The 23884-nt window shown below is 42.7% G+C and overlaps 1 protein-coding gene across 4 annotated transcripts in view; it reads right to left on the bottom strand.

The window, feature by feature from the left end:
* Nucleotides 1-329: 329 nt before the first annotated feature.
* Nucleotides 330-23884, bottom strand: part of szt2 (SZT2 subunit of KICSTOR complex) — a 78742-nt gene continuing 55187 nt past the window's right edge. For 3 of the 4 annotated variants that reach the window (XM_040184812.2, XM_040184813.2, XM_040184814.2), the window contains 15 exons: nt 20650-20899; nt 20473-20552; nt 18812-18937; nt 17580-17782; nt 16990-17086; nt 15319-15399; nt 14168-14242; nt 9459-9524; nt 6888-7101; nt 5454-5631; nt 5229-5351; nt 4149-4659; nt 2776-2886; nt 2097-2165; nt 330-2008 (listed from right to left, as the gene is read on the bottom strand). In XM_040184812.2, the coding sequence (XP_040040746.2) occupies nt 1865-2008; nt 2097-2165; nt 2776-2886; nt 4149-4659; nt 5229-5351; nt 5454-5631; nt 6888-7101; nt 9459-9524; nt 14168-14242; nt 15319-15399; nt 16990-17086; nt 17580-17782; nt 18812-18937; nt 20473-20552; nt 20650-20899 (2328 nt within the window). In that variant the 3' untranslated portion in view covers nt 330-1864. The remainder of the gene's footprint in view (nt 2009-2096; nt 2166-2775; nt 2887-4148; nt 4660-5228; nt 5352-5453; nt 5632-6887; nt 7102-9458; nt 9525-14167; nt 14243-15318; nt 15400-16989; nt 17087-17579; nt 17783-18811; nt 18938-20472; nt 20553-20649; nt 20900-23884) is intronic. The other variant, XM_040184816.2, reaches the window with a different exon arrangement.

Raw genomic sequence — 23884 nt, 5'->3', positions numbered from 1 at the left:
CATTTCAGTGGTTCACATCTTCATTTCCATCCAGCAAATGCTTGTCATTTATCCTGAATAAAGACAGGGACTCTGCCATCATCATTTCCTCCCTAAATGTGTCCATAGTACCAGTATCCTCAGCTACTATACACTTTTATCTACTAAAAATGCTGTTTCCAGATATTTTATTGGGAAGGCGTTCTGGTGGCATATTGTTTAGCGGCGTTTGCCCCTTCATAAGGGGAAGTAAAGAGTACATTTGTTAACTAACCCGCCTCTCAGACAGTTAGCTTGTTCAACACATGCATGTGACACTTAAAACAACAACCACTTTAAAAGGCAGATAATACCATGTGCTCCTCCTGCTTTATTCATCATTTCACATCCTGTATGTACATATTATACATTATACAGTCAGACAGTGGGGGGGATACCTCATTACTGTTCAGTTTGCCTGAGAATTATCCAATTTTTACCATTCGGACGAAAGTCTCATGTTCACATTTCTCGTCCACAACAGAGAAGAATCCAACATCATTGATAATGTGAGGACTTTGCAAACCAAGCCTTTGTGTTTACACTCCTCCATCAGGCTGGCTTTGTGCCCTCTTGTAAATGAGGTGTGATTACCAGCCAGCCCCGCCTTAAACTCACCCCCATGCATGGGCTATGGAAGCACTCGGCCCTGATGACATGTGGCACGCAATTATGTAGATCAGCAAAGTTAATATGAACATTTGTCACGTTTCTGCAAACCGACTCAGGCACTTTCCCCGTTGAACATCAGGAGAGTGTTCATAGATATCCTCTATGCAGAGCTAAAAGAAAGAAGAGGAAGGCACTTCAGGGCACCAGATATGGCAGCGGCATTTAAGTGGGGGAGGGGGTTTGACACTTTTGATTGTGGAACATCAAAGCCGCTTCCACTCTGACATCTGATTCGCATGAAATACTGCTGTGGCATGAGGAGCTGGAGAGATTTTAGAAGGCACATGATCCAGACAATGAGTGAAGTTTGTAACATTTTCATGTGCTGCCCCGATTCCTTGCTACAAGCACGATGCATCTCAATTCTTGAAAGTGGTTAAAAATAATTGTTTCTTTAATTCACTCTGTGGCCTTAGCTTTCTTAAGATTAAACCCAATCTTAACCCTGATTGGGGGACGATTTCTGACAGAACGGGACCGTCAATGGACCTAAGCCTATGTGGATTGTGTGCTAATGGTCAGTGTGAGGGTATCTAGTCTAATTAGAAAGCGTAGTGTTAGTTAACTTGACCAAACTTTATGAAGCAGCTCTGCTAATTCTACTCAAGGGTTTCGATTTAGTCTATTTTACAAATGTGAATCCATTTCTTTCTGAAGTTTAAGAAGTTCCTTGGTTATCCCCCTAGCTTACGGTGAGTCCTTCATATGCACACAGGGAGATGCTCTTTGGCCAGATTACATCAAATCAAATCCAAGCAAACATATACTGACACCTCCTTCATGAATTTAGTTCCATCTTGTGGACCCCTAGCGTTCATTTCACTGCAAAAACACAGTACATACGGGGAGTTCCTCACACACCGGAATGAGGATACCAAAGGGTTCAGTCCGATACTGAATGAGCTAATTGGAGCTTTATACACACGAGTTGGGATCCTTTTGTTTGAATCAGATTTTCTCTGATCCAAGGTCTGGCTTGTTATGTTGCTACTGACATAACCACGGTACCACCCGTGTACTGCCTGATGCTCCTTTTAATCCTGCTACTTGGTAGCCAGATGGAAGTGACGGGAGAACATACTGGGCCCCAAATGACCTTTGTCCAAAAATGGCTGCTTCCTGTTTCATTACACCGGTCCAGACCCTGTGGAAGTGAGTCCAGCTCTGAATTGCTCTACAGCAGTCCTGTCCAGAGGTTGTAGCATGCAGTGTTGATGACTGATTCAAGGTGGTGGTACATGGAAACAAGCTGAGGGGGGGGGCTGCTGCCGGCCGGCTGCGGCGACGGCAGCGGCTCCCGGAACACGACCTTTAGGCTCTGTGGGAGGAAGGAGATGGACAAGAAGTAGTACTGACGTGTCTGCCCTACTACATTGTAATACAAATAATAATAATATAGAACTCACTGTTTTTCCAGCCTGCGCGTCCAGAAAGACCAAAACAAAGCAGTCCGTAAACTTCTGGTTCAGAACAGCCTGAAACCAAGACACAAACATGAATTAGATTCAATGGATAAGTCTTCTACTGACAGACATTCATCTTTATGATATTCTAATTGACAGTAAACATGAAAGATATTTTATTTTGGTGACAATGAAAAAGGTTCAATGTTCTGGTCTGAAAAGATTCATTAATAAAAGCCTGAAATGATTAATTAATATTGCCCTCTTGGCTCACAGAGAAGCTTAATGTGTACCTAGTAGTTTATAGTGCTCACAAATTTAAGAGCTCACAACCTTGTTTGAAAAATATACTGCAGCGTAATATTCACATTGTTTGTGAAATTACCCATAAAAACAGTAAAAAGACATGTTGGCCATTTCTGTTTTAAATAGAGAGGGAAAGGACAGGAGTGAGAGGCTAAGCTGTGCTGCTCTCATGTTCATGAACTTGGAAGGATCCCATAATTATTCCCCTCAATCCTCTTAGAGGCCCATCTTACATTTAAACACTGAGCTCTCTCCGCCCTAAAGTGAGCACTAAAACCATTGTTCCCAGGCTCAACACGCTGAGGACCTGCTGAAGTTACACTCCGTCCCTCTTTGATCAAATGTTACCCGAGGCACAAGCGGAGCATCGCCTCACCAGGTACTGGATGCCGTTGTCGTCAAAGTGTCTGCAGCTCTGAGGGAAGCGGCTGAGCAGCACTTTGATCAGGCTCTGGTACCAGGCTGGGCTCATGGTCAGGAAACAGTCCTGCAGCAACACATCACACAGCAAATCACAGAGCCGAACCTAACACGCCGATTCATTCACACATTCACTTCAAATCACACCTGGGGCAGAGCTCCCTGCTGACAAATTAAGTTTGGGGCAGTATCAGCACATAGTGTACAGACCTGGGCTTTATATCAGTTTATTGTTACAATACACAATGCCCCCAACATTTACCTGCTGATGCTATGTATTGTATATGCAGAATTATCCACATACATTGTGTGTATAAATTAGGACTGCTTCTTCTCAGTCGAATCAAGTAAGTAAGTATCAAGTAATTGGTTGTTTTGGTCTGAGTCAACTGACCTTTGCAGTTTTTTATGCTTTTTAAATATGAATGAATTTCAGGGCATATTTATAAAACATCAAATTTAAATATGTGCTTTTGTGAGACAGTTTTCAACATTAATAGTCAACAAATCTGTTGGTGTGTGGAAGAGGAAGAACCACATATAAACGTCCATAACATGTATAAATATATACATGTAAATATAGATATGAATCTAAATAAATGTATGACCAAAACAGTCATCTTTGACTAGAGACATTGTGTGAACATGACGTCTCAGGAATCTCTCCAGTTCTTCAAATCCCCTCAAACTCAAACTCAAAAGATGAACTGACAAAAACACGCTTTGGCAACTTCTCAAGAATTCATCGGCTAATTATGATAATTTCACACAAATGTCTAGAAGCCTAAAATGATGATGTGATGAGTGTTTGGACTGATGTGTATGTAAAATCAGTGAGGCGTCAATTCTGTAAATAATAATATATAATAAATAGCGCCTTCATGTTTATGTTGTCTACTTTCAAAAAGCTAGTACACCGAAATTACTTTAAAAAAACTCTTTAAACTTTAGGTGTAAAATCGCTTGTCATTTCAGCGTGAGCTCAGAGCATGTTGAGGTGTTTATATTCTGAACTGTGAAGAATTAAGACAAGTACAACCAGGTGAAAACCCGCAAAAAGCCACTAAATAAGATTGTAATTATGGACTACTTTATTGCTTTTTTTAAGCATTTAAAAGTGAATGGACTTCCCTAGATATGTAAATGGAGCTTTTATCCGTTAACTATTTGTGAAATGATGCAGTGGGCCAAGTGCAGGAGCAAGTGGGTCACCATGATCCAGATGTCAGCAGTAAACCTGCTGAGTCCACAATGTGTAATCAAAAATCCTCTTTGACTACACTCATAGTACTGAGTTGATGGTGGACCATTGCACAGGGGGAGTCTCACCAGTTGGGGGTCGATCTCCCCCACCGAGCGGCTCTGCACAGCCTCCAGCAGCTCCTCCAGCTCGCTGAAGGACAGCTTCGTCAGCTTCAGTTTATCCAGGTGCTCGCCGTGGAACAGCCTCCTCCACAGGTTGTCCCTGCGGCAATGGCCCATGGCCTGCTCCACGCTGGCCTGGATCTGTCTGCGGGCCAACACCACCTCGTTGTTGAGCAGTGGGAACAGAGGGGAGGGGTAGAGCAGCCCCTGGGTCTCTTGTCTGCCCTCCGCCAGAGGGTAAAACTCATTGCCGTCGCTCGGGGCCAAGGAGGCCGCCGCTTCGGGCGACGTCTCCTCCCACAGGTCCTGCTCGGTGCCGCGCCCCCCGCAGGCTTCGGCCCGATCGGGGGGGACCCGGCCACTCAGCTCACCGGGATCACGGTGGATCTGAGAAAGCTTCTTGAAACGTCGCATGTCAGCCGTGAGGCGGGGGAAGAGCTCCCGCTGACTGGTCATGATCACATAGAACCGCAACCTAAGCACGAAGAAACAGGAGAATATTTAGTCATCTTTTGGCCCGGCAATAAATGGTCTGGTTGGGGACCCCTGCTTTAGATGATCAACGTGGACAAACAGCTAAACTAGGGCTGCTATGAGCCAGTTGTTGTATAGTCAAGTCACTATTTATTTCAAATAAAATATAGAATAATAAAAAATAGAAAAACACAAATTAAATTAATATAATTTTCAGGCTCGCACCCAGAAGAGGCAGGTTCTCTTTTGTGTCTCTTAACAGTTTTCATTTAGCTGTCGCTTTTATACAAAACGACTTACAATAAGTGCATTCAAGTGCCATATGTACAGTTGTGGTCAAAAGTTTACATACACTTGTAAAGAACATAATAGCTCTCTTGAGTTTCCCGTTATTTCTACAAATCTACAAGAGTGATTGGAACAGATTTTGTCACTTTTTCTGTTAACCCATAATAAAGTCATAAAAGAACCGAACTTCATGAATGGTTTTTGTCGCAAAGAAGTATCTGTTCCAATCACTCTATCAGAGAAAAATCTGAGTTGTAGAAATAATTGGAAACTAATCTTTACCTCAACAGATGCCTCTCTCCATCTGACTGTTCCTCAAAGGGAGCAGCATTGTGGCACACCACCAGGGACACGTCAAAGTCGTCGTGGTGGTGCAGGCCCTCCAGGTCCTTGTATGAACCCGAACTAAAGCACGGAGGAAGATAAGACAGAATAGGTGGAAGTGAAGCTGTTATTTTAATGAAAATATAAATATGTATGCATGCTTTGCTTGGGATGTCTTTATACCTGTTCCATAGAGCCACTAGTGCATACTCGTGCAGGTCAGGCGGCCCTTTCTTGTTGTCAGTGGCGACGACAGCCTTGGACATGCGGAGTGGCTTCATGCCGTAGGTGCTGGCGTGGTCAGTGATGTAGTTGTAGAGCTGATGAGCTGTTATCATCCCCGTGGAGATGGAGAAGCTTCCTGATGAACACAAGCAGCAGTTTTGTTTTACCTCTCCCTCCTGCTGGGTTTGAAGCAGCAGTGAAAGAGTGGAGTGGCAGTGAAACTATTTGGAAGATTTTCATTCAGCATTGTGCTGTGGGGCAAGCTGGATGCCCCACGGGCACGTGGTGCTAGATTAATAACTACACGCAACTCAAACAAAATATCCTCCAATTTTAGTGATGTTGGACATTGATTTTGGTGATTGATTTATGACCAAAATTGTCTCTGGGTCATACACAATTCTATAACTGGTGGGTACTCATGTTGAGTGATAAAATAATGGTTCACATGTGGTTCAACATTATCAGGAAACATATACAGCAAGTTTTGTGATGAATGGCACAACGGTTGTTGACCACATATTTTTCACTCTCATGTTACCGAGAGCCGCTGGGTTGTTAGTGGCATCCGCCCCTAGTTATATATTCATTATTAGTTTTAGCTGAATGTACATGGCTTGACTGATTTTATTTAAATTTAAAATTACAGGGAAATGTTGTTTGCTCTGCCTGAAATACATCATGCTCCGGAGGTGAAGCATATGTTTATAAATTAAATGAAATAAGATGATCGGGTTTCTGATGATCAGATGATCAGCAGGTTTCTAGGCAACGGAAACAGCGAAGGTAAAGCAGAGTAGGAAAGTAAAATAGAAGTTCCCCTGTAGACCAGACCGTCCCATTTCGGCGACAGCTCGGTTCAGCCTATGCGGTTGTTGGAGGACCCAGCCCAGGTGAAAAGGATACAGCCCGATGAATTGAGATACAGCTAATAAGTGCATTATGTTCCATGAGGCTTTTTATAAAGCAGGTTGCAGTGGACTTATTTGATTATTATGGTATGTTCTCACCAAAAGCGAAGCAAAATATTTGCGCGACTAGATTGCTTGCAAAGTCGATGAAGACATCAAATTTTGCCACGGGCGGCGCAAATGACGCCCAATTTAATGTTAAAAGCATGTCACAGTTAGTCATAGGTACAATAGAATTATTAAAACTGATGTATGGAGTGGAAGCCCGGGCCTTACAGTAGATTTGAATATACATATTTGTTGCACCACTTAACCGCAATCCAAGAAGGCAGTTTCCTAACACTCTACTGTTGAGTTCATCTCAAGGTACTCTGATGGAGGCAGACACTTTTCTCTTTTTCCAGCGCAAACGTTAAGTAACCCTAACGTCTGATGATTCTACATGAACCATAGGGATTGGCGAACTTTACTCTTGAGTCACCTTGGAAGACGTGATTGCGGCCAAACTTGGGAATGTCTGGGTGATGGGAGATGAAGTCGTCCAGGAAGTCGGTGAGTTGGTAGCCCTGGCGCAGCGTCATGTGGCAGCCTACCAGGTATTGGTGGACCACTCGCAGGTGGAAATCGTAGCTGAAGGAGTGGACGTGCATTAGGTCCCGCACCTTATCGCACTCCTCCGTGAAGAGCATGGAGAGCTACAGACAGAGGGGTGGACACAGTCATGACCGTCACAGAGCAGCTAGCGGAAAGTAACAGGAGTCACAGCAACACAAGAGCCTTCTTGATGAGTGTGGCCATTTTCATTACACAGATTGCTGGGAGTGAATAGCATCTCTGAATGCTTATCTGTGTTATCATCCACTAGTGAACCTGCTTTGCATTTGAAGGGCTAAACCTGCCATTCCAGCTGCTGCCGGCCATGCTTTTTGTTGTGCACCCCGAAGCCGCGCTGCCACTTTTGCTTCCCGGTGAAAGTCTTTTGTAAGTAACTTTGATATCAATCGGATTGACAATAGCATCTTATTTAATTAAATCCAACATCAAAAGGGAGCTGACAAAAGCATTAATTGCGAATGTGAATGGCTGCAGAGAGAGTTAATTACAGCACAATGAGAGCTGAATGCTCCCCTGGCGTTCACCTTCATCTGGACCGTTTGGCTGGAACCTCCACAAACAGGCTTTATCAAATAAAAGAGGGGAGAAAAGCTGCGTGGCTCTCTTTCTCGAGATAAGACCTTCAACTCTGGGACCTTCCGGCACCTTTTCCCTGTCTCTTGTTAAGAAACTACCACTAGGGAAGGACACATTCAGCATTATCACGACAGTCATCTGCAGAGATAAGAAAGAAGAATATTCTTTTGGCACAGTGGAATAAAAAAAGATAAACCTCAACGTGTTTCTCCCAGAGGTGTTCCCCGCAGTCTGGAGGACAAATTAGGCGTGACCTCTTAGCCCGCTATTGATGGCGCCAGGACGGCAAAGGGACAACGAAAAGCTCTTGAGCCCGGGGTAGCACATTTTTTTGCCTGTGTCGCATCACTGTCAAGCTAACATTTATTATTTCCTGACCTGTCGTCCCAAACGGTGCATGTTCTAACTAATTAAACACCCTGTGTAACAAATTATCAGGTTGAGTCGTCGTGCTGCCTATTGTCTCCCATCAGCCTCCCCCTCACAGTAGAAGTGAAAATAATGACAGTCACTGTGTTGATGGAAGAAACTGTAATCATTGAGGGTCATACAAGAAGGGAAGACATGTTGATTGAAAAAAAGAACTGACAAGCAGTCATGATAAGGAAACTTAAAAATCGACTCCTGGAAAACAGGTAATAAAACATTTCATACAAACATAAATTATTTTATTTGGTTTTATATAATGTACGTGGTTGTTGTAGATTGACTGTAATGTTTTTCAGAGTGAAAGTTGTGAAATATAACATTAACATATGACATAAAACATAAATCCCCATATGAGTATATGTGATTTGTGTTTTCTGTAACTTAAATAAATAAATTATTTATTTATATTTGAAGATATTTAAATCAATTTAGATATGAGGTCAGATTTCAGAAAACATAATAATGATATTGGTAATGATGATAATAAACTAATTAATTTGTGAAATGTTATACGTGTCTATGGAAATCATGCCTATGTACTAAATGCCATGGTGTATGTTTTAATTATAAAGTGCAGCTCTCCTAATTATGCTAAATGACGTCTTTGAAGCACATCTCATCACTAGTTTGAACCCATTAGTTCTGCCTTATTAACAGAAGTGGGAACATGTCGAATTTGAACCGAGGTGTCCCTAGAATTGAACCCTGGGGAACACCACATTTTCTGAAATATGTAGTCATTGACTGAAGTCACTCCCTCATTTAGATATGAACCAATTCCAGGAAATCTAACCAAATGTACAGTCAGTCAAAATTATTATGTATAGCCAGCAGAGCAGCAGCAGGTTCCAGCCCAATGTTATTCAATCATGACCTTTTAAACCCAAAGAGATGCTTCCACGGATAGTGGAAGCAGGTCTGTAAGGAAGTCCTAACTCCAGTCATCCCCCTGGCCAAGGATGCAAGAGGAAATATAGTAAGATTATGAAAGCAATGGCAGAAGGGAGAGTTAAGTCAAATACAAGCTGAGAAACCCATAACACCCAAACCAGCAAGCACAGAGGTGGACAGCCTGTTGAAAGCCAAGATGGAAAAGGAAATAAAAGAAGCTCTGGATTCTTTAGGCCTGAATCTCAACCAGAAGATATTTCCATACTAGACCTTAGCCAAAGAAAAAAAACAATCTTCATCCAGCTAAACCTACAGTTAGCCTTATAGTTAAGCTGTATGTTGTAGCAACTGTCATTTCCACAAGTATGAATGAAACAATCATCTTTGAACACTGCAACCCATTCATTGCCAAAGATACAAAAACAGACATAAACATTTGGAAAGGAAGAGACCAGGGTTGATGGCAGCAAGCAGAGCGGCGGGGAGGGGTGAAGCCTGATTGTAGTGAGACACCCCTCCCTTGAGAATCGCTGGGACATACCGCACAGTCAGATACTGGGGTGGCATCTGGAAACGGCTTGCAACGAGGTTTGGTGAGGAGGCTGCCCTGATGGAGAGATGACATAAGGTGGGACCAGGCAGACACACAGACAGGTGGATGGAAAGGAAGACTGAGGAAATACTACAGTAAGAATATGGTTTCTCAACCCTTTTCCATGCTGCAAAAATGCTATGACACACACATTACATACACACATTAGAGCTGTAGACCCCATTTGATTAAACTGGTCAACTGGCCCAGAGGTCAATATATAGAAATCATGAACTCTTCTTCTTCTTTTATCCCAATATTGTGCCTGCCCAGAAGTCAGAAACACAACACTTTTTGGGGTGTTTCGTTATGCAGGCAGTAGGCTCAAAATTATCCCTTCATCATTAATTAATCATATTACTGTACTCGTAAACCAACATTACCTCTCCTAAAGTCTCTGTGCTCTCCCTCCCCACAGGCTTCTGTGGATGGTGGTTCTATCTGATGGTGGCCTGGCTTACTACTCACAATTACTTGAATCATTTCTGTCATAGGAATTTAATGTATTATACATTGTTCATTCTGTACACATGGCATCCATTGTAGTCTGTCCATCCCGGGAGTGGGATCCCTCCTCTGACGTTCTCCCTAAGGTTTCTTCCCTTTTTTCCCTCTTGGAAGGGTTTTTTCATTTTTTGGGGAGTTTTTCCTGTGCTGATGGTGAGTTTCGGGACAGAGGATGTTGTATGTGTACAGACTGTAAAGCCCTCTGAGGCAAATTTGTAATTTGCGATTTGGGGCTATACAAAATAAAATGAATTGAATTATTTAATTCCATCATGTGAAATTGTCAAAATTACTGAAACAATTCTTGAGTGCCCAAAAACGTGTCTCGTGAGGTCACAGTGACTTTCGACTGACAAATTGAATCAGTTCAACCTTGACGGGTGGACGTTTGTGCCAAATTTCTGCAAAGCCAATCGAGGTGATTCTGAACTTTTGAAAAAATCTTCTTGAAACCATAGATTCATGAAAACACATAATAGATATTGCTGCACTAGTACGCTTACTGTAAGTGTCCTCTATACTCGTGCTCCTATGTTCTTAGCATTTATTATCCCAGAATAAGCAGTTTTTTCTCCAGCCAACATGGCTTGTCATGGTAGGAAAAGCAGAGCTGTTTCCAATAACATTTACCATGGCTTCTGTTCTCTTCAAATGTCCCATTAACCCTTGACAATGTGACAGCTGCACCACGAAACTGAAGCAGCGACCCATCATATCATTCTGCACGCATGTGCTTTTTCTCTGCAATAGGCCTGCTGTGAAAAAATATATAACGCATGCACGCACAGAAATGAATGCTGTGACATATTCTAAAAGTCTCTCCTTTTGCCACATCAAAGTGCATCAGTTCCAAATTCTGAAAAGGGATCCGTCACGAGTGGGAGAGAATGGAAACGGCTCGTGATGCTCACCTAACACAGAACCAGGGCTTAAGCAGGGAATCAAGCCCCGAGGTGTTGGCAGGTGGGATTAGAGTTAGTATGGAATCTTTCAAAAAAGCTAAATCACAGCTGTGAGAAATCAAACTTCTGAGCCATCTTTAAACTTAAATGATATATCTAAAGTAACAGGAAACTAGAATCAGTCAGGCACAAGGATTTTACAGTTACAAAACTATTTAAAAAAACTGCTGGTCTATTCAGAACATTTTTTTCCAGGTAAGGGGCATGGCAATGATTTAAATCATGTACGTTAACAAAGACTGGAGCTATCTGTATCATAACCGTCTTAAATGTGTATCTCTTTTGTGGAGCAGTTAGACTCCAGCAAAGGATAGTTAAACTAAATTGGTTGGTGCAATTCAACGAATTAGGTGCAACACCACTCCATTCTCTCAAAGGTTAGACATTGTGCTCTCGGCTTAAAACAACGGTCTTGGTGAAGTTACCCAATGTCAAACTTGAAGTGAGGGATTTGCTTGGCTTTACTTTACCAAACAAGCAAATTCCATCTCCGACATACCTCACATTGTCAGGCAGCTTTGCATGTATATCTGTTGAATGAGAACACGGTTTCTTTCTTGCGTACGGCACGACACCGCGCAGATTGGAGAACGCAATGAACCCTAAAAAGTGACAATGTGAGTAACACCCTGTAAGGGAAGGTACTGAAGCACAGTTATTTTCTTCCAGATGAAGAGTCGCTCTGGGACAGCATCGGGATTTCATCTTCACAGGCAGTTACCTTTTGAAAGGTTGTGAACCAAAACATAAAGAAAAAATATCCAGTGTTGACAATGGATAGAAGCCAAAGTTCAAAAGTAAATGTCAGTTAAATATGGTACATTAGAAGTTGAAATACAAAAATATTAAAAGATGTGCTGCCAAATGAACACATGATTTATTTAAATTAGGGCTGTCAAAGACAAAAAAAAAAAAGAATCTCACATTTTCGAAATTCATTAATATAGGTAAATCGTGATTAAAAGTTTGTTTTTATAATAAAGATTAAAAGTAATCACTTTATAAAACGTTTATTTTAGAATGCTGCTGTATTCTAACCCTAACCCTATTTTTTTACAGAAACTACACACATTTGATCACCTTAGAGTCAGAATTCTACCGGGTGGATCGTGTTGATCTAGTGACTCTTCCTGCTGTCCTCGTGCACTTTTTTCTTAACTCTCCATAATTTAACAGCTGTGTTGAATTTAGCCAGGACGTTTTCCAAACCACTGTCTTTAGTGGTGGTCCTCTGCAGGGTAGATGTTGAGATGGAAGTAGCCTTACAGATGGTTTAGCCTAGAAGCTACAAACCTGTTCCGGACACTATCAGTCGTAAAATGGTCCGTTTGCCTCTCATCTCCCTTTGGTTTGACACATGGAGGAATTCCTCTGCACAGTCCTTCGCTGTATGTTGCGCCTGTTTGTTTTACGTCCGATGCAAAAAGCTCTCACCATCTTCATCTACTGTCTTGCTCCCTTGGATCTAACTGACTGCAGCACGTGGCAGTTTCAGGGGTCAACACACACCTGAAGTAAACAAAGTTGCTTGACTACATTAAAATAATATAGCGCATTAACCGTAGCCACAATAATCCCATAGATAAATGCATTAGCTTTGACAGCCCTAATTCAAATCGTTGATTTATAGTCCTAATAAAATGTATAGTAACATTAGTCACAACTGTAAGTTGTAAAGGAGGTGACGTATTTGTACTATAAAGCAATGCTGCTGTGAGAGAAACTTCCAAACTGAATATGATGTTACATCAAATTACATGCGAGGCAAAGGAGGGCGAATGCTGACAGGATTCCATTAAGAACGCTGCATCACTCCTTCCTTTGGTCTTTAAACGTTTCGTTAACGACATTTGTTTAAGTTCTCTCTCTAGTACTGGTTAAAAGGACAATCGTCGCAGGCGGTTGGTCAGCTGTGGCTCAGGACCAGAACTTCTGTGAGTCGCTCTGCTAAATGTGATTTCAATTCAAAGATTGGGTTAGATGTTGGGGTGGTAAGAATAGATGCCAAAAAATGAATTATTGGTTATAGAAAATCACGGAAGTGAGAAAGATTGTAGAGACAGCAACCAATTGTTGGTTTCAGTCTCTTCATGGCATTTGTTGACAATAACAATAACAAAAACAAATGCAACGTAATCCTTTAATAACTGTATTTTCTAGAATCAAAAACATCCATTATGGATGACCAGAGAAACCCGAGAGCACCAGCTGCATAAAATTCTTCAACACCACCTCAGAAATGGGACGTAACACAGACTGTTAACATAACTTTTCCCCTGACCTTTAATCTCAGCAAAGACCATCTGGCACAATTTAGCAGAAACAGAAACAAAAACCTCCAGCTTCAAAATAAAAGTGAACGGCAAGGAACACATGTCAACCAACGCCTTTTCAAACCTGGACGCCTCAGAGACCCCCAAGCACTTTTCTGGAGATCATATTAAGTGGTGATGTAGCTGGTACGGTAGACATGGAGCACACCATACAATAAATAAAACTGATTTCAAAGACGTGTGGTCTATGGCGGATTCATAAAATCATCTTTCACTAAAGTGTTGCAAATGAAAAAGATCAAACACCAATAAAGTCCTGCAGGGATCACATGTTTGTGTAGGCCACCCCCAGAAAGTAGCATCACATGGTTGCCCTCCACAGAACACAGTGGGGATGTTGAAGAAAATAAGATGTATGGCAAACAAACTTTATAATACTTCACAAATAAACACCAGATTCATGATTTTTGAGACATGAATGCAGTCAACAGTAGCGAAGAGCTAATGATGGTCCCATAAGCTTGAGTGAATAAAATTAGGCTGCAAAGGGCTTGATAACTTTAAGACACAATATAACAAAAAAAGTAGACTAAAATGTTCCTTCTAATAAATCCCAACTTGATCTACCTTAAGTGAGATTCTCTCAGAATACTTAAGGCCCTTTGGTAGTAAATACAGAGGATTCTTTATCAAGACAAATCCCAACCTTTTAGCACAAAATCTTCATCCAAACATCCAAACGTTCATCTTTATGACCCATGGGACCGTCAAGACCCCTGACCAGCTTCCCTGTAAGCCAATTCATGGCACAGAAACTTCCCCCGGAAGTCCCTGGAACCTGCTGTAAAACCACTGCTCTTAAACCAACAGAAACAAAAGTCACAGCTCAGTGGACAGATTTCTGTCAATCATTTACCTGGGAGTTGACGGTCTGGCCCATGGGAATTCGGGAACACTCCAGTGCATACTGCTTCACACAGAAGTAACACCCCTGGAGGAAGGAGAAAACATATATGGAGAACATGTGATTATTTCATCATAAAAAAACATCCGAGGGGAGAATGAGTTTACTTTACTGTTCATGAGGATAGCTGCATGCTTCAAAGAGATAGGATGGTAGTTTAAGACCTTTCAAATGGCCTCCAACGGACTCAACTCAGAATAATTGAGCTGCAGAACCAAAGCATTAAGTCTCAGTAGGTTCATCTCCCACTGAACCCACAGCAGCTCTTTAAAGCTGTAAGAACAAAACAAAACCCAGCAAACTAGTTGTGCTGTTTGCCTGGAAATGTTACCGCTAGAAAAGCAGACAATGCAAACAGGGTTCAAACTCACTGTAGATTGACAACATGGAAATATAATGTCACGTCAGTCCTGGTCCCTTTAATATCTTTGTGCAAAAGTCAACTCTCCACTGGAAAGAGTGCCAACACGTATTCTATGGCTCTGCAGGAGCTTTGTCAAAGATGGAACCAAGTTACAGTATTGGTAGTGTAGCTCTAGGTGAGGATTTCCCGGCGTCAATCAGTTTAAGTTGTTTACTTCTGGCCATGGTAGCAGTGTAGGTTGCTATCATATATTGTCTACTGGATGGAACGCCACGGAATGTTGTTGACACTAAACAGGTTGTCGATGCCATTGTGAGGCTTTTAGCATGCTTGCGTTAGCATTTAGCTGAAAGCAGCACTGTGTCACTGTAGCTGTTTGCGTGTCTTGTAGTAATATCCAGCTGTGCTCAAAGTTGTGTGTTTCTTGCTGTGAAAAGGATTGTGGGTTGGAATTGCACGCTGGCTTTCATACTGCAAAATGCGACAGCAGGTAAAATGTATTTTGCTGCATTTGACATACTGGGACCAACTAAAACGCTTCTAGGATTCACATTATTTTTTTAATATGTATTAAGTCTGTATAAAGTCAATTTTATTTATGTACTTAAGTCATAAACTGACAATAACTGACGATAATGCTCCAAAAAAAAGTTAATTGCATTAGCATCAGTAGAAAACATGCATGAATTGTTGCAAATGTGTAAAAAAAAGGCTCCAATAGAAAAAGGCAAAATCTCACCTTAAAAGCCAGTTCCATCAACACGATGCCCCCTGGCAGCGCCCTTTGGAGGTGGTACGCAGTGGCGCCCGATGCTGCAATCTACAAAATTAATTTACAGAAAAGTAATTTACAATCAGTTGGTCTAATAAAAGTGTTAAAAGGTACATATAGCTGTTCCTAAGCCCCATAGCTTGTATTTTGTGCCGTGAATGTCTTTGAAAGGAGTAATAATAAATCTCAACCAATTTTGCGGCTAAAAATATATTTGTGTTTATTTAAGTTTAACAGAAGGAGGAAAACGACACCGGCAGTGCATGAGTGACTCGGCAAAGCAGAGTAAAATATCTGTGACGCAAATGTATGATTGTTGAACAAAGGCGTACAAAGATTTGATTTCACTCACAGTACTCTGTAGTGTACTTTGGCCTCTCGACTCAGCTGTCCACACGAGTGTTTAGACTGTAGCCGTTAAAATAGTTCTTGGTAATAGTGAATATCAAACTGAGGATGAATCTAATCAAATCAAATATAAAACCAAAGCCTTTTGCCACTGCCAATAACGTTGTAACTAGTTTGTTATCGAAAAACACCCCTCCCAAGCAAACACTAAAGACCATTTCACCCTGACTGTGACTCATAGTGTGTGTGTGTGTGTGTGTGTGTGTGTGTTTATGGAGAGCCAGAAAGCTGCAGGTTGTCAAAATAGTAATGATGACATAATGCCGACAATAATGCATTATGTTGCCATTAATGAGTTAACGCAATAACTACGCATTGACGTGTCCACCACAAATAAATATACATATTTACATGTGTGTGTGTGTGTGTGTTTATGGAGAGCCAGAAAGCTGCAGGTTGTCAAAATAGTAATGATGACATAATGCCGACAATAATGAATTATGTTGCCATTAATGAGTTAACGCAATAACTACGCATTGACGTGTCCACCACAAATAAATATACATATTTACATGTGTGTGTGTGTGTGTGTGTGTGTTTCTGCCCCTAAAAAAACACCACACAGAGACAAGCTGATTGATTAATTAATTCGTAAAATAGCATTAAAATGGTCATTTCTGCACTTTGTCAAGAACATGATCAGAACCCAACATAAAAAACAAATTCAGAACCCATTCTAGGGGGGTGGGGGGCATTTCCTATTTGTGAGTTGCTGGTCGTGTACCACCAAGTAAAATAAAGTCTAATCTGAGCCACCTCTCGCTGATGTTAGCAGCAATGAAAAGGTTACCGCTACCTGACAAACATGCACAACCTTCCTGAACGCCCAGCAGCTGTTTGAGAGAGGCAGCAAAAGTCTTTATTTATTACTGTGGCACCGCAAACATTCTATCGCTGTCATGTCTTTGGGGATATAAATGCTGTTTACTGGGAAAAATACAGTATTATATACCAGTGAGCAGCAATGTGCCAATTTCTAATGCTACAACACTGCAAAGCTGTCTTGTTCCCTGCTTTAGACTTCTATTACTACTTATTCTAGCTTCTATATATTCAGAAAATGGGATATGGCTACAAGGAATAAAGTGAAGAACCGTTTTGGACACATGGACTCACTTTTAATGAGACACTCTAAAAGTAGAGGGGCCACAATAAGAGCCTGGCTCCATCCAAGTGTGCCTGTGTGCGTTTGGAGAATAAGGTTTGTGCATCTCTGAGGTTAACACTAACCTTAGGGCTGTCCTCGCTCTTCTGCTTTACATAAGAAAAAGACATCCTCCCTTCCGATGACATCGAGCTCAGCATGGCAGCACGAGCCCGGGCGATGCTGTAGGAGAGATAGAGTGGGGGCGGGGGGGGGTCAGTTAGGGTCTGGTTAAACCAAAGAGGTCTGAACCCAAGGGACAGCGAGCCGCCAGCACATGTAGTCAAGCCGTGAGACATAATTCAGAGAGAGTCCCACGGTCTGAGCCTAGAAAGTGACAGGCATCTTCCCTCCATCCACTCTGGTTACATCAGCCACGGGCAGCACCGCTGCGAGGTCAGAGGTCAGACAAAACACATGTGATGACAAACCGAAGAGTGCTGCTCTCAATGGAGGGAGAGAGGATGCATTTTCTAAAGTTATGCATTAAAAAATTAGCAGTTGCAAAACACTTGTGATGGCGTGCAGCACAAAGGCCCCGATCACTAAGTGAGCGGCCAGCCAGGTCGTATATCTCAAACAGTAAACACAGAGCGCGAAACGGGAGGAATTGGAAATGAACCCAAGCAGACATTCAAAAACAATTGGAAGCAATTTTCTTTTAGCAGAGACAGACCTACGAGCTGGAGACTGAGGCCGGACCTGCACCAGGATGAAGCCCATGCTCTGCAGGTACTGGACGTACTGCTGGAGGAAGGTGCTAGAAATGTCCAGCAGCCACGGCTCTTCTTTTAGGCGGCTGGGCAGCGTGTCAGCTGAGTCGCTGCTGTAGCTGCGATCTCGACCGGACGCCGTGGAGTCACTGGAGCGATGGCGTTTCTGTCACAGAGAACAACGGCCATCAAGGAAACATACAACAATCCCTGTTCCCCCCCAGTGTTTCACCATTTTACAACAAAGATCATTGGACATTATCTTTCGTATAGTTTTTATTTATATTTAAATGAATAGACAATTATTTTATAACTTAACATTTTGAAAGTTTTGAAATGCTCACTGGCTAAGACTGCTTGTTTCTCGCATGAACTGATTGGCAGGGACAGAAAAATTAGTAGAAAACCCCAGACTTCCAGACGGCAAGTTGATAACCTGCATCACTGCAGATTGTTTGTGTGTGTGTTTTCCTATTTTTGACTGAAATTCTCTCAAGAAATCCAGTACAAATATGGACTTCAAAACAGTGGTGGCTGGCCAATAGAGAGCTATTGTATTAAAAATACATTTTACAAATTGTCAATATTTGTGTTTTTGAAATATGGAATATACCCAGTAATTATATATGCTTTTCCTGCATGTCCTCTCGGCCTGTCTGCATGTCTCAGGGCTGGGGCCAGGCCCAAAAGAGGCAGGTCTAAGAAGATCTTTATTTACAGTCCTGTGGTTGTAGCCTAAACCAACTAGTAGTTTTTGTTTGCATCCAAGAGGTCACCACTTCATACATCCACATCATTTTCCACATCCGCAGGCATTGGAAACAAAACTGAACATGTCCTGAACCTGTTCAACATATACTCCATGGAGGACAAGTATGAGGTCCAACCGATCTCTGGCACCGGTCCATTTGCAACACATGCCCTGAAATGCCCAGGGCCCTGACATATGTTAGGCTGAAAGTGTTGTGTGGAGGTATGTGGGTCCCGAAACACAGAAAGCAGCTCCTTCACTGTGGCTGTTTCATGTATATCAAAAGGGTCGCTGCAACACAGACTTGTTTAAATCCCTACAATACTTTTTGATTGTCAGTTTTTAAACATTATGCTGACGGGAGTGAGTGAATGAGTGATTGATTTCTATGCCTAAAAGGGAAGACCCGCCTCTTCCAGTGACTTTCCTTTGAGACAGACGTACCTTCAATGAAGGCTGAACGATCTGCTCCTCTTGGATCTGCTTGCGGAAGATGGGGTCAAAGAGAAGAGGGGTGGCACAGTAGTGGACTAGCCTGGACGACTGCTTCAGGGTCTCCAAATCTGCGCCCTGGTGAGACAGGATAAGACGGTGACATCACAGATATTAGACAATGGATAGCAAACGCTGGATAGCAGGAATCAGGAACATTACTTGCCAAAGTATCTTAGACATAAAAGGACTTTGACATGGTGGTTTGTGCATTACATCGTACAGTAGAACAATGAGACAATGGACAACAAGACAAATAACATCGTGTTGTTCAATGATCAAAATGTTTTTAAATCTACAGTATAAAATAAAAGAATATAATCTAGAGCAGGGATGTCAGTCAGGCTCTGCCGACAGGGAAGAAACTGTTCGTGTGGCATGAGGTCTTGGTCCTGATGGACCTCAGCCTCCTGCCAGATGGAAAGGACACAAACAGGTTTTGTCCGGGGTGAGAAGGGTCGGCTACAATCTTTCTAGCTCGCTTCAGGGTCCTAGAAGCGAACAATTCCTTGAGGGACGGCAGATTGCAGCCGATCACCCGCTCTGCGTAAAGAATGACGCGCTTGATATGTAGCTTGACATTCTGATCCAGACATTGTAACAATGCAGTCACAACACATCTAACGGTTTGTTCAGTGGAATGAAAATCAAAACAAATCTGTGTGCCAGTGGAAATAGAAATCTGGGTCGGACTACAGATCTTCTGTTGGACGTGCTTGCGTTTGAGTACTCTGTGGGTGTCTGTTGAAATATCTAATTAGTGATTTAATGCCACTGTGTAAGCCCTATTGAGATGTCATTGTGGAAGATTGAACGCTTTTTAATCAACCCCCAATAATCCCCACTTGGAAAGGAGGTGAAACCAAATTATTTTTCCCGAGGAGTGAACAAGAACTGCGAGTCCGTAAAGCCATCCAGTGGTGAGAGGCAGCGCTCCCCCAGGTGTTCTCGAGTCCACTTAGCTTTATTTCATATTGGGCTACTTTCCCTAACAGGAATTTAATTCTCTATTCTGACTTACTGGTCAAATCTAATTTTTTGTCTGATTGCTCACAGTATACTTTTTTTGTGTCCATTTGGACATTTCTGAACCAACACTCGAGTACAATATAACACCAGATTTCACTAACATTTGAACTTGTTTTAACTGAGCCTGAACATACGCCGCCATCATTTGCAATAGGTAAAGAGCCTCAGGATGGTGTCTGCATTGGGTTGTATCCTCTCTGAACTTTGACAAACCGTGCATTGTTCAAATGCGCACAAACAAAGTCTTGAGATTCTTTTAGCCATGTCACACAATGTGATATCGTGTGAGCTGAAGTCACACGGGCATGATAAAAAAAAACATCCTCTGCGATTGGACGAGTCCCGTTACTCAAACCTCCCACAAACATGGCGGCTTGTTTGGAAACCTTTCCTCTTATATACCATTAAATAGACTTTCTTAAATTGACGTCCCTGGTTTGCATAAATTAGCCAAGGCATCAATTTCATGGAGTTGAAAAGTGGCAAACGGGCTGGTGAGTCTCCAAAGACGCTACGCTGCTAAAATGCATTGCACTGCTGCTTACTGGGACAATGAGATAGGTGTGAAAATGACAGCTCCTTACTGAAATGGGCATGTTGGACTGAGCCGACCTCTGCTGCCACGTCACAAACAGGTTCTCTATCTTCATCTGTTTCTCCAGTTCTGTCAAGATAAACACAAAATCATCAGCCTTTCTGTATAGATGAAGGTTTAATATGTTGATTGGATTACTAGCAGTACTGATAGGAGCATTATTAACCTCTCCGTTCAGCAACTTTAATCTCCAAGAGCTGGCTGCCATGTCGGGCCACCACGTCCCCCTCCATCAAGGGCCGGATGGTGCACACGTCCCTCAGGGCCTCGTCAAAGGGCAGCAGCTCGGAGGGGAAGTGGAGCGGAGTTCGGCCAGAACTAAGCAGTCTGCCCTGCTCTTTACTGGGCAGGGGAGGGACTGCACTGCGAAGCAATGCATCCGGCTCTATGGAGGGGCTCAGGAATGGGTTGGGATCCTGGGAGAGCGAAAGAAAGACATTAGAGGCAGACAGGATTGATACTCATGAATGAAAACCCTTCATGTTACATGGAAAGCATCATGCAACCAGTTTTAGAAATTCAATTTCAACAAAAGAATGACTGTTTTCTTCTCCCAATGTAGCAGTGTGAGTGAACTGGTGAATGTTGAGCATACCCGCAAACTCATAAGGGGTGAAAAAAATGACAACGTCTAACTCTTTTTGGGGAGTGTAATTCAAAAGTGAGGCAGTATAGAATAATCTACTGTGCAAATTAGGCTGGGTGCAGTTTGATTTTCTTAAACAAACTTCACATTGAGGCAAACCATATGTGGCCGTCACACCACATCCACGTCGAGCGATGAAACCTAAAGCTTTCTTCAGGCCTTTTTATTGTTCTGACCTAAAGTGTACACAGATACACAGTGTACATAGATTGCGCTGAAACAAAAACACATTTCACATGGATGACATAATTTGATTTCAAAATGGCAAATTTCACCAAAAAGCAACAATTTTGCAGGTATGATCGAGATTTAGTGTACAGCGCCTTGAGTGGTCAAAAAGACTGGGAAGCCCATTCCAACCCTCCAAAATTTCCCCTGTGCTGTATATTGCTGTTGCTGGTTATTATTAGTGGCTCCATACATGTCCAGCGCATTGCTCGTGTGCCATGGCTGCAGCTCTAAAAGGAACTTTTGGGCGAGTATGCTCAGCGGAGCAGCTCAGGGCCCAGATGCCCCAGTGTGGCAGAGCTGGCCATGCCTCACGGGCTGGGGGGCTCTAAGTGTGCACTGGTGCTCCCTCTGCTTCTCATCAGGACCATGACAGATGAAGCTCTGTTCAGGCAAATTTTCTGCTGCTCTGACTCTGCCTTCTGTCCGCACTCATTAGTGACGCTGCGATGAAGAGCGGGGCCGTTGGAGAGAAAGGGGGGAAAGTTTAGTCTTTTCCATTCTTTGAGCTTGTTTTGTAATTGGCCAGGGGGGAAGAGGCGAAAAGGGCATTGGGTGTCTTCTTTCCCGTGAAAAGCTGCTCTAAAACCATCTCGGCTGCAGCCGGCTCCACAAAACAACACATAACGGGATATTTCTCTGTATTCTTTAACCTTTCTTAATTCAACACACTGAACCACGTTTCATGCTTTGTGACGAGGTCGCCACGGCCATATTGACGCAGGCCCGGGGCCAAAATGACCTCCGGGACCTTATTAACCCATACAGCCTGCTCCCTTCCTCACACTCTATCCATTCTCTAATTCTTATGCTGGGAGAATAGCTGGTCAATAGTGTTCTGAGTGGAGATTTGATTAAACACAAATCTAGCACATGAGCAGGAGACGCTGAAACTGTGTGAGCTCCCCCAGACCCAGACTACTTCAGATAGAGGAGCACGTCCTCAAATTAGTGACTGACAGCGTTTACTCTGGTTGTTCATTCAGACCAGCTTAACCCTCACAACCTCTCCCGGGACTTCATCAGGTGGGATGTTAAAGCCACCGGTGTGAGGCTGCCGAGGTCCTTGGGACGTCTGCCATAGCTGTGACACTGTCCAGCTCAAGCTCATGTTTGGTCATCTTGTGTGAAATTGTCATTATACGTATATAAAGACACAAACTTATATACAAAGGTATATACACGTCAAACAAGTTTAGAATACATTTTCTCGTGCAATTTAGGCAGATCCGAACAACTGTAGCAAAGCAAAAATATTATAGCTATACTGAGTGTTATTTGTGTTATTTTAAACAATGGAAACCGTTTACTTACTGCAGAGAAAGCTGCAGCCTGGTGGCATTGCACTTGACATGGATGTTCATGCTAGAAACATTTTACCCAACAACAGTTGTTGGGAAGCGAAGCCTGGTACTCGTGTGCTCCAGTGGTGTTTTACACTGCGTCAGGCTCTCTAGGCTCTCTGCCCCATTAGGGGGGGTGAGGCTGTATACAGTATGACAGCTGACTGTTGCTGCCGGGACAGGAGGGAAAGCAGGTGGTGGAAGTCGGGTTGTTAATATGATGAGCAAATAACTTGTACCACTAGAAGCACACATTAAAAAAATAAGACCAAAAATTCCCCTCCTCAGACCGCTCCTTCTACAGCTGATCATAAATAATGCAAGACGATAAATGGAAATTGATGGGGACTAAATTGCATTGAGGTGGTTAAGCATTTTGTTTTGGGAAAAAAAACAAGGCCTTCGACGCAGCAAAGGCTGTACTTCCAGGACGTGAACAACACGAAAGGCGAGGGGGGCAAGAATCGAAAAGAATGAAATGCTTAGTGGCTTGGCTAGAAAATCTTGTTTTGGTTTGGGCCATCGAGTCCATCAGTCAAACATTCTGCACCAGGTTACAGCAGTTCTGCTGAGATGCAACATTGGTCTGGTCACTTTTTGATCAGGCACCTTGCAGTGCCATTTAAAGTGTGGACAAACATATGGACTAAAGTGTAAGTACGAAACGTCAGCATCATCATCCTGGATAGCAAGGACGCCGGCATGGTTAAAAATGTTGTCTCATGGTCAAAGTAGAAACGACCTGAGCGCAGCAAGTACATCATTCACTAGAAACATGTGAATACTATGAGAAGCACATGCCAAAACGGCTGCCAGGAAAAAGGTAGTGACATCATCACTTTTCACCGGCATATTCTCCCCAGGACACAACAGCTGTATGAGATTTTCCCCGGGACTCTGTACCTCTTGTTACAGTGAGAATCCAGATGGCCTCCTGGCAGGGTAACTCTACCTGAACTAGCAGCCAACTCTCCTCACTGCTCCCTGACTCATTGTAGGGGGGTGGCAGTGAATGGCTGCCAGGGATTGGAACTTTTATTTGTAATCCTGGTTTATTCAAATTCTTACATTGAAAAAATAAAATAAAATGGCGGCGCAAATTCCAGTATACGAGCAGTCAATTGGGTTCGCCGCAGCATTGTAATATGTAGGCGGTGGGATGACAGCTAGGCCACGTCCGTGTC

The sequence above is a fragment of the Gasterosteus aculeatus genome, chromosome 8, assembly GCF_964276395.1.
Source record: "Gasterosteus aculeatus chromosome 8, fGasAcu3.hap1.1, whole genome shotgun sequence".
Classification (NCBI taxonomy): domain Eukaryota; kingdom Metazoa; phylum Chordata; class Actinopteri; order Perciformes; family Gasterosteidae; genus Gasterosteus; species Gasterosteus aculeatus.
Note: the sequence above shows the minus strand (reverse complement) of the source record. Positions and strands in the feature narration are given on the sequence as shown.